Here is a 12077-nt window from a genome sequence, read left to right as displayed (position 1 = left end):
ACTATTTTGAATGAAACGCTTGATTGTTTGATGATCACGCTTCAGAAGCTTTGCAATTTTAAGAGTGCTGCATCCCTCTGCAAGATATCTCACTATTTTTGACTTTTCTGAGCCTGTCAAGTCCTTCTTTTGACCCATTTTGCCAAAGGAAAGGAAGTTGCCTAATAATTATGTACACCTGATATAGGGTGTTGATGTCATTAGACCACACCCCTTCTCATTACAGAGATGCACATCACCTAATATGCTTAATTGGTAGTAGGCTTTTGAGCCTATACAGCTTGGAGTAAGACAACATACATAAAGAGGATGATGTGGTCAAAATACTCATTTGCCTAATAATTCTGCACTCCCTGTATATATTAGTATTGAGTATCTGTTACACTATGAGAATGAACAGACTGCTTTATATATTTGTATTGAGTATCTATAACGCTATGAGAATGAACACACTGCACTATATATTAGTATTGAGTATCTGTTACACTATGAGAATAAACACACTGCACTATATATTAGTATTGAGTATCTGTTACACTATGAGAATGAACAGACTGCGTTATATATTAGTTTTGAGTATCTATAACACTATGAGAAAGAACACACTGCTTTATATATTAGTATTAAGTATCTATTACACTATGAGAATGAACACACTGCTTTATATATTAGTATTGAGTATCTATTACACTATGAGAATGAACACTCTGCTTTATATATTAGTATTGAGTATCTGTTACACTATGCGAATGAACACACTGATCTTTATATATTAGTATTGAGTATCTTATTACACTATGAGAATGAACACACTGCACTATATATTAGTATTGAGTATCTATTACGCTATGAGAATGAACACACTGTTTTATATATTAGTATTGAGTATCTATTACACTATGGGAATGAACACACTGCACTATATATTAGTATTGAGTATCTATGACACTATGAGAATGAACACACTGCTTTATATACAGCAGAGTGTTGCTTATAGGTATAAATTGCCACTTGGGTGCCTTGTCAGAAGAAACAAGTATTTATAGGGTAGCCCAAATAGTTTTTAAAATAAAATATTTTTTTTAACAATAACACATCCCTAGATTGGGATGAAAAGAAAGAGATGCCTCTGAACACAAAAATATGAATGTAGAAATAGTGATGAAATTGTAATTAAAATGTAACTTTTATTAATACAAACGTATAAAAAGACAGCCTCATGCAGGTAGATACAGAGTTAGCTGCCCACATATATAAATGTTAAAAATGCTTTAATTCTGGTAAAATTATTAACACTAGAATTCCAAAATATAGATATTGGATTATCATGAAGTGTATGTAGGAGAGTGCTTGGTGTTGAACCAGAATACATGGTTAGCAGCTATATCTTGTATATGTCTTAGAGAAGAAAGCTGAGTTTTAAATGTTCTGGATTGTACTGGTTGTAAACGTTGTCACTCTACATGCCAGTATTTAGGATCTAAAATTATACTCTAAGACTTATTATTATTATTTGTTGCGTCAAAACCAGTTGGTTCAAAACATTGGCAACAATGACATTGCCTATAGTATTGTATCAATATATATATTTTGTAATATTGTATAGTCCAATATTGGACTCGATTGTAACTATTGAGCTAGTTGCCGGAGAGGATTTGTATCAAATATAACATCCCACATTAAATGATGTTTTTCTAGAGATTAATCCACTACCACAGAATGGATACTCCATTTAAAAGGGAGCTGCATGATCTAAATATAAGTTATAGATGTTGTATAAATTAAGCTGTTGTAAATTATGTCTATAAATCTGGTAGCACAATCTGCATACCACTTATTGTAGAATTGCACACCGCAAATATTTTTATCTGTGAATAAAGCAGCCCCTATTATATGTCTAGGAGTTTTTTTTTACCAAAAATCATATCAACAATATACGCTCAATAGCACAAATCGCATATCGATAGTTAACTTGATAGTATTGGTAGCACAATTTGCAAACCAAGCGTTAACGTTATAAATATTTATATATATATATAGATCAGTGGGTGGATACCCTAGGATTAATGAAACAATATATGGTGGATTTAAGCTATTTGTGTATTAACCAGAATTAAGCCATTAAAAAAAGAACAAAATTCCCCTAACGCGGTCGCATTTCACTATTACTTGTGCAATGCCATTCCCTGCTCACTGGCAGCCAATCGGCCACATGCAGGGGCTGTCAATCATCCTGATCGGATGGGGATGATTTCAATCAGCCACCTAGCTGCTAGGATAACAAGAGAATGAAGCAAATTTGATAATAGAAGTAAATTGGAAAATGGTTTAAAATTGTTTGTTCTATCCAAATCATGAAAAAAGGGGTTTCTTGTCCCTTTATATAGTAATTTTTCTGCATAAATTCAATACGAATTTGACTTTTTCCTTAAAAATACGTTTTTTTTTTGCAGAACTATTTTGTTACTAATTTAAATGCTATTTAACAATCCATTTTTTTACTGTGTGATCGTATTTTAATATTTTATTTATTCATTTCACAGTATTTTTAAATTATGATTTTTTTTGAGCAGTATTGTAATTTATGCATCTCCTTCACAAACGAAATGCAGGGAACGCCCGTTTGCGAGACACACTGTTTTCAATGTAAAAAAAAAAAACTGCCTTTAGAAAATTCAACCAGAAGGTTATAGTGCTGCCAAGATTTCTTACAAAATCTCCCAAGCCCAGAAACCTTTAGATAATCAGGATTTAGGTCTCTATTATACCTCCAGAATAAATGATAAAAACAATATTAAATAATAGTGATACAGAGAATACTAATGCTGCATTATATAATGATACTAACATCCCCTGTATCTATTACACCCTGAGAAACAACACACTGTATAATTATACCGAGTATCTATTACATCCTGACAATTACTGTACTGTATCATACTGACTATTGTGCCCCAATCTATAATAAACACACTGCATTGTATGATATTGGATAGCTATTAGAGCCTCAGAATGAACAATTTGTGAGTAATCACTCTGCTCTGTATATTGATAGTAACTATTTTACCCTTAGTTAGAATGGACATGCAAGGCTATATAATGGTACCAACGCCCAGCAGTGAAACAGTTAATTGGGGCAATTAGAAAACTACACAATGCAGACTGCAAGGTATGGTTCCCTTATTAACTGTTTCACTCCTGGGCGGCTCACAAAACTGACCTTTAGAGGGAACTCTGGTACCAAGTACCTAATAATGAGCATTTCTCTAGATAATGAGGGGTAGATTTATCATACCCCGGGCGGCCATGATTCGCTATAGCAAATCATGTCCGCCCTGCATCGCTAAATGTCGACAGCATACGCTGTAGGCAATTAACATTGCACAAGCAGTTCTGGTGAAATGCTTGTGCAATGCCGCCCCCGCAGGGGGTGCCGCTAGCTGCTAGCAGGGGGTGTCAATCAACCCGATCGTATGTGATCGGGCAGATTACTGTCTGCAGCCTCAGAGGCAGCGGACGAGATAAGGAGCAGTGGTCTTAAGACCGCTGCTTCTTAACTCCTGTTTCTGCATATAGCAGCATTCAGGGGTTAGTAAATCGGCTCCTGAGTCTCTATTAAACCCTGCGAATACACTGTACTTTATAAGCTTAGTATCTATTCTTTTGAACTTTAAAGGGACATTCAAGTTAAATTTAAACTTTCATGAATCAGATAGATCATGCTATTTTAAACAACTTTCCAATTTACTTTTATCATCAAATTTGCTTTGTTCTTTTGGTATTCTTTGTTGAAAGCTAAACCTAGGTGGGCTCATATGCTAATTTCTAAGCCCTTGAAGGCTGCCTTTTATCTCAGTGCATTTTGGCATTTTTTTCCACAGCTAGACAGCGCTTACTCATGTGTGCCATATAGATAATATTGTGCTCACCCCGTGGAGTTATTTATAATAATAAACTCCCCTTTATTTATAGCACCGGTAAAGCCTAGCGTTTCAAAAACATTGTTTTTTTTTAAGACACAATTCTATTGTACACTTAGGGCTACATTACAAGTGGAGCTCTATTTAGCGCTTACGCTAGAGCACTAATTGCGCTAGAAGTACACTTTTTGCGCTTGTCAAGTTGCGTTGGTATTATGAGTTGAAAGAAAAAAGTTTGCGCTCTCGCACTAACCCAACAACCAAATGCTGTTCACATAGAATAATATGTTATATTCATTCATAAATACATATTTCTACATATGTCTGATGGTATTTTGGGACAATATATAACTATACCTATATATACTTGGGGTGGATGCCAGAGAATCGGAGGGGCGCCTTCCTTGAACCCCCCCCAGGCAGAGGCAAAAAAAATAGTGAAGAAGGGGGAATTACATTACATCGGGCTTTACCCACAATGTCAGGTTTACCCGGATTTCTGACTTTACCCATAACATATACATTTAAATACATAACTACATATGTACACATATAGACTTATCTGTATACATACATATCTATATTTAGACATGTATATGTATGTATCTCTATGTTAAATCCCTTTGCCAGCCTTTTTTTCTATCATTTGAGACCTCATATGTTTGAGCCCTTATAACTTTTTTGTGCAATATTTTTTTGGAATCATTTTTATTGGATGGTGTTACTATGAGTGTAACTGTACTTCGTAATATTTTTTTTTACATGTTTTCTGACACTTTTTAGTTTCACAAAACAACTAACCACAGCTCTGAAGTTGCAGTAATCATTCTAGCCCAAATTGCAATTACGCTCATGCTATCGCGTTAACTTTCAACTTGTAATACAAGTGCAATTTAACTTGCGTGCAAACGATTGCGAAAACCCAATTTTGCTTGCGCCTAAACATTTGTACTCCATTTCTAATCTGGCCCTTAATAGACTATAGTATAGTGTAAGCAGAACTTTTATATGCACTGGGAATTGCGGTGGTCTGGAACCAAACCCGCAATATAGGTACGCCTGTATATGCTTAAACTTAGCACTTTGCACGGTGTAATTACACTGATTATATACTGATACTAAGCACTCTATACTATATAGTAATGATGAGTATATGCTGAAACTGAGCACTCCGCAATATAAACTAATACTGGGTAATACTGAGTATATGCTGATATTGGGGACTCTGCACTTTATAAAAATGATGAGCGTGTGCCGATACTAAGCATTATTATATAATAATGAGTATATGCTGCTACTAAGCACTCTGCACTATATGTAAATGATGTGTACATGCTAATATGTGGAGTTCTGCACTACATAATGCTGACTACAGGGACACTCAAGTCAAAATTAAACTTTCATTATTCAGATAGAGCAGCAATTTCAAACAACTTTCCAATTTACTTCCATTTAAAAAAAAGTACACAGTATTTTTATATTTAAACTTTTTGAGTCACCAGCTCCTAATGAGCATGTGCAAGAATTCATAGAATAAGTGTATATGCATTTGTGATTGGCTGATGGGTGTCACATGGTATGTGTATGCATTTGTGATTGGCTGATGGCTGTCACATGGTAAAGGGGGAGTGGAAATAGACATACCTTTTAAAATTGTCAGAATAAAAATCTACTACTCATTTGAAGTTCAGACTAAGTGCTATTGCATTGCCTTGTTATCATGCATTTGTTGATTATGCAAATCTACAGTGTTGACTGTTCCTTTAGACTGAGCACTTTGCACTGTATAATTACACTGAGTATATACTGATACTAAACACTCTATGCTATATAATAATAATGAGTATATGCTAAACCTGAGCACTTTGCAACATATAATAACACTAGGTATATGCTGATACTGAGCATTCTGCACTGTGTACAATTATATCAATCTATTTATTATTCATTTTACATATATATTATAATTACACTGAGTACAAGTGAACAGAGGATTCAGTATATGATTTAGGTTTTGTACATTTCAGCAGTTGTTTGCACACTCATTTCTAAATGCCTTGCCCTTTTCAGGAAGTCTTTGTTAGAGGATCTTTTAACGTGCCTCTGATGTTTGGTGAATGATTCAGTGGCCACAGGTTCATGCTAGGGAAGATAGTTCACATATCCCATTCATCATTTATAAGGGGTAGCCCCTCCTTATGAGTAAACTAAGGACAAAGATTGGTGAGTCAAACACTTGTTCTCTCCAAGTTCTGTTTCACAAAATATCTTAGTTAATGGGCGGCGAAAAGCCTTTCACTTGTTCTTTGTCCTAATTTGTGTGTGTAGTAAAGAGGTCAACAAAGTACTAAATGCTATACTCTAATTGTTATATTGCTGCAGACATATCACAGTGACAATATTGCCATGGACAAAAACTGTCTGGAGCAAAGTTGCCTGTTTATCAATGAACTGTTAATCCTTGGGATACCACACATTCCTATATAGAAACCAATGGGTTAATGTTTTTTTTTTAAATTGAGTTTCCAGGTACAAGCATAAACATATACAAGAGAAAAGAAGAAAAAAAATAAAACAAATAATAACCGTTAATCACACAACATAAGACATTATAGATTGTACATTTCTCTAACCTTTGCCATACTCTGCCTTCTGGCTAGCAAGTGGTTTAGGATTAGTCTGTACTTGAATATCTACCCACAACACAAAGACTCAGCTGACTTGCTATATCTCAACGCCCACACTTTCCTTACTTGGGTTCAGAGTTAGTCGCTTTTTTGCCTGGAACCCTGTTCAATGCCTATAATTTTCTATGGATTACACTTTCCATTTGTCATGACCTATATGTATAGTTCCACAGTTATTTGAGTTACCATGGCGACTCAATTAGACCTTGCACTGGAGCCCCTTGCCTATAAAAACATTATTCTGCAGCCACCTCACCCCATAACGCGAATAATGGGGGGGGGCACCACAGGGGGGGGCGGAGGAGTGGGAGAAAGGAGAGAAGAAAAAAAAAAAAAAAAAAACCTGCCTCTGATATTAAATTCTATTACATGGCCCTCTCTGCTAACCAATGCCTGGGTAGATCACCGGATATAATCATATTTAGAAATGGAACTGCATTCTGGAATGGCTCCAGGAATTGAGTCTGAAGCTCCAGAGGCCATGAGCTTATGAAGCTTTCCCATTTTTTAAAATATCTTCTATACTGTTTTTCTGATCTGGACTTCAGATTCTGCCTTTCCAGAATCATCTGAGATTTAATAACATTTACAAACTCTCTGATACTAGGGATATCATTTTGTTTCCATTTTTTGAAAAGCAGACTGCTTGCAACCAAAATAGCTAAGTTAGTAAGATGTCTGTCCCCTATATTATCTGTTTTTTTTAAAAAGAATATTTGATGCGACTGTAGTTCTATCCTGGTTTTAAGATGGCAATTCAGCCAATATTGGATCTTTGCCCAGTATTGTCTAACCTTAGGACAGCTCCAAATGCAGTGCAATAGGTTCGCCTCTACTCCTACACATTTAAAGCAATTCCCTGACTTGGACACAGTCCATTTGGCCAGTCTTACTGGGGTCAGATAAAAATTATTGACTAATTTACACTGCGACTCTCTCCAACTGATACAAGTAGTCGCCTCAGCGGAGAGTTTTATACTTTCTATTATATCATCTGATTGTAACGTATCGAAATATTTAATAAATTTAGCCTTAATCAAGTTGATATGTTCTTGTCCTTTAATGATCAAAATTTTCTGGTACCACCAAGAGATTGACCGTTTCCCAGCTAGATATAACTTTAAGCCTGCTACTATCTGGGCCTGCCCCCAGTCTACTTGCACTTCTCTATTATACTTTTCAATATAGTGACGCACTTGCAGGTATGCATAGAAACTCTTAGCAGAAAGGTGGTATTGCTCTGCCAGACTCTGAAAAGTTTGCGTCTTCCCATCTCTCTCGTCTTTAAGCTGGGCAAATTGAATCAGACCTTTCTCCCTCCATCCTTGGAACACTTTATTGTTGAACCCTGCTGGGAAATCAACACTGCCTATAATAGGTAGATATGGAGACACACGGAATTCCTGCCCAATTAACCTACAATATTGCTGCCATCCTCGAATGATGTTAGTAAACGTTAACATTACACTGACATTTTATGGTAATTTCTTATACGGACAGTGCAATATGGCTTGTGGACGAAATGGAGTAATCAGCTCAGAATCTAGATTATAGTACGTTACATATTCTGACTTGGTCAACCAGTCTATTCCAAATTTTGCCAGAGCTACAAGGTTGTAGAACTTAATGTTTGGGATCGAGAACCCTGCATATTGTTTGATATTACTCATTTTCTCCAGAGATATTCGTGGCTTCTTTGTCCCCCAAATAAAAGTGGTACAAGCTTTATTATACTTATCAATATCTTTTTTCACTATAAATATGGGTAGGTTTTGTATGAGAAATAGTATCTTGGGGAATAAAATTGTTTTTATTAACATACATCTGGCTGATAAAAGTCCCATTTATTTAATTCTGACTGCATATTCTCAAAGAACTCACTATAATTTAATCGGTACCAATCACTAGGATTTCTACTAATCTTAATCCCTAGATAGTTAATAATTTTAACTTCCCTAAAGATATGATTTATACTTTGCCTAGTTTTATTTAACCATAATAACTCAGATTTTTTAGAGTTAATTTTGTACCCCGAAAATGAACTAAACTCTGTTATAATCTCCAAAAAATCTTGGAATAGTTTCTGCGGTATTCTGTAGAAAAAGAAGTATATTGTCTGCGTAGAGAGATATAAGTAAGCTCTCCCTACTTACATTGACTGGTTGTATTGTTTGTCTAATGTATACTGCAAGGGGCTCCAGTGCAAGGTCAAACAGCAGCGGGGATAATGGGCAACCTTGGCGTGTGCCTTTTTCTAAGATTATATAGTGTGATAATTCCCCATTCACCAGGAGCTGCGATCTTGGCTTGTTGTATACCACTTTCACCAGGTCAACCAGGTGACCTGAAAAGCCATAATTTCCGACAGAAGTTATAAGATGATTCCATTCAATGGAGTCAAAGGCTTTTTCCGCGTCTACTGTGACTAATGCTACATCCCTGTTTGCGCTATTAGTGCCCATATTTCTGCCTCCCTGGTTGGCCCTGTGAAAGTGGTCCAAAACTGTTAGTACTCTCATATTTCGCACCGAGTTCCTGTTTGGGATAAAGCCCGCCTGATCTGTGTGTACCAAATTTCCCACAACTTTTTTAAGTCTATCTGCCAGCACGGACATGAGAATTTTATAATCCTGATTTAACAGGGAGATTGGGCGATAGGCAGATAATTCCTCCGGACATATCCCTTTCTTATGTATAAGGGTGATAACTGAGTCGGAGAAATATGGAGACTTCATTGCTTTTCTTTGATCCAATGGGTTAATGTTAACCCTTGGTATATCCCTATTATTAGTCCTAACCATAACCCTAACTGCAGAGTTATAAAACATTGCAAAGCTCACTTTATATTGTGATTGAAATTACATTTTCAGTAAGGTCTGGGTTTACTGGAGTTCCCCTTAAATAATATTTCAGTCATTGATCTTACAGGTGCAATATTGTAGTCAGATATTTTTTTCTACCATGTCAATGTGAGATATTATTTTGGTAATACCTTTTTGTAAAATGAATGTAGAGGTAATATTAACTCCTCAGTTGCAGAGTACTGAAGACCAATTTAATGAAACAAAATTCTTATTAATTCTCCACTCTTTTTTCCCCCTAGAATTCACCTTTACAGAAGACCCCTCCAATATCACATCATCTATTGGAAAGGACATTATTCTTAGATGCACTGTTAAGGGAGTTGGAGACACACCTGATGTGGAGTGGATGCGAGATGGAGAACCTTTGGAGGTAGCTGACACCAACCAAATCCAAGTACCACTGGATGATGAACATTGGACAGCCACAAGTATGCTGAGGTAGGTGTTAGAAACCTACATCATGCAGAACAGAGATGAGACATTACTAGTATAAATGTTCAGTTGAGTACCTTATTTATGTAGATATAAGTTGGAAGTTTCAATAGCGAGTTGTTGACTTAGGTGATTTAATAGATTACTAGTTGGCCATCTTTTTCAACTATAAGTCAAGGGCCTTATTTACCACAAGAGATGTACACTGATATGTTGACTTGGTATAACCTGACCGCCTTACTTATACAGGTATTGTGTGGGATCCTTCAGCACCCACAAACGTTCATCCAGTATTCTTTCTATTGCTTTACTTGATATAAGTAGAAGATTTTACATAGCGAGATGAGTAGGTCATCTTACAAAGTGATCAGGTACCTTTTATATCAAAAGAAATGGTGTTTAAAGCGTCTCTTTAGATCTTCAGTTGACACTAGCTGATCATTTCACTTACATGGAGAATATGTTGAACCCTTTTTAATATAAAATAACAATTAACATTTTAATTATTTTTACCTTCTCTGTCGTTAGTTTCATTCTTCACGTAGAGGTGAAGGAACATTCCGTAACCACATAGTCATGCGAAACTCTGATATGTTATATTTATGTATTGGCATAAGTTGACCACCTTACTTGAGTAGAGTTGACCCACTCATGCAGAAATCAAGATGAACCTTTTTATAAAGAGATTTGATTAGATGTTTACTTGACAATAAGACAGACACTTTTGTCATGAGGAGATCAAGGAGAACCTTTTCATGAACAAATTCTAATTTAGCAGTAAGATTAAATCTTCACTTGATATCAGCTGGCTGCCTTGGTTATATAGCAATGAAGAGGGTCTATTTTATGATGAAGTGTTCATTTAGCAGTCATATTAGATTGCCTAAAAACAGAAAGTTGCCTCACTCACATAGAGATGAAGACGGGTCTTTTTATGCTGACAACAGTTGACCATCTTGCTCATGCAGATATTAAAGGGACACTGAACCCAAATTTTTTCTTTTGTGATTCAGATAGAGCATGAAATTTTAAGCAACTTTCTAATTTACTCCTATTATCAAATTTTCTTCATTCTCTTGGTATCTTTATTTGAAATGCAAGAATGTAAGTTTAGATGCCGGCCCATTTTTTGTGAACAACCTGGGTTGTCCTTGCTGATTGGTGGATAAATTCATCCACCAATAAAAAACTGCTGTCCAGAGTTCTGAACCTAAAAAAAGCTTAGATGCCTTTCTTTTTTAAATAAAGATAGCAAGAAAACGAAGAAAAATTGATAATAGGAGTAAATTAGAAAATTGCTTAAAATTGCATGTTCTATCTGAATCACAAAATAAAAAATTTGGGTTCAGTGTCCCTTTAAGTATAATGTAGTCCTCAGGTGACTGCGATTTGACTTATGCTTAAAAACTGGTGGGGGCCCTTTCCCCGGATCTGCTGCAAGGGAGGAGAGGCGACAGGCAAGTTGTTGGTAATTTAATTTTATGTTGGTTTATGTTTGGTTTTTGAGAGGTTGGGGGGAGGGGGAAGGGGGGGGAATGCATATAAAGAAAATATGTTGGGTGCGGAGAAGGGAGAAGAGAGAAATTGTCTGATTTGTTTCCTATTGCTGTTCCCTTTGCTGCATTCTTAAAAACTTAGATATATAGTTAGCTACTCAACAACACAGGACTAAAGATTTTTGCCACAATAGTTCTATTAGATTGCTTTCATGTGCTAATGGACTTTTAGATAACTTCTCCATAGCCGATCAATGTGTGATGGACCAAAGCTTCTGTTAAGGGGATGGCGGAGGGGATTCGTTTTGTACTATATGAACAATGTGACCTGTATTTGTTGTACTTACGGTAATAAAAATCATTTCAACTAAGTATAATGTAGTCATGATGCTAATGAGAGCTTAAGAACAACCTTTCTCTTGTAGAAATTAAGAGATAGATTTTAGGGATATGATGCATATTTAGGAGTCAGATTACATCTTTATTTCAGCTGGCCACCTCACTCATGCAGAGAGACTTTCCCATGATACAAGATGGTCATTTGCCATATTCAGCTTACGGGATATTACCAGCTCCAGAGATGAAATTAAAGTCAAACTTTGGGCATTATGTAAACTTTGGAGAACTTGCAATGCATGATTGAAAACTTCCATTGTTAACTTAAGGGGGGGGGGGTAT

The 12077-nt window shown here is 35.9% G+C and overlaps 1 protein-coding gene across 2 annotated transcripts in view; it reads left to right on the top strand.

Annotated features, from left to right (window-relative positions):
• Window positions 1–12077, top strand: part of AXL (AXL receptor tyrosine kinase) — a 114343-nt gene that overhangs the window by 21901 nt on the left and 80365 nt on the right. For both annotated transcript variants that reach the window (XM_053721645.1, XM_053721644.1), the window contains exon 2: window positions 9711–9909. In XM_053721645.1, the coding sequence (XP_053577620.1) occupies window positions 9711–9909 (199 nt within the window). The remainder of the gene's footprint in view (window positions 1–9710; window positions 9910–12077) is intronic.

This window comes from Bombina bombina, chromosome 7, assembly GCF_027579735.1.
Source record: "Bombina bombina isolate aBomBom1 chromosome 7, aBomBom1.pri, whole genome shotgun sequence".
Lineage (NCBI taxonomy): Eukaryota > Metazoa > Chordata > Amphibia > Anura > Bombinatoridae > Bombina > Bombina bombina.
This window is presented reverse-complemented; position numbering and strand designations above follow the sequence as displayed.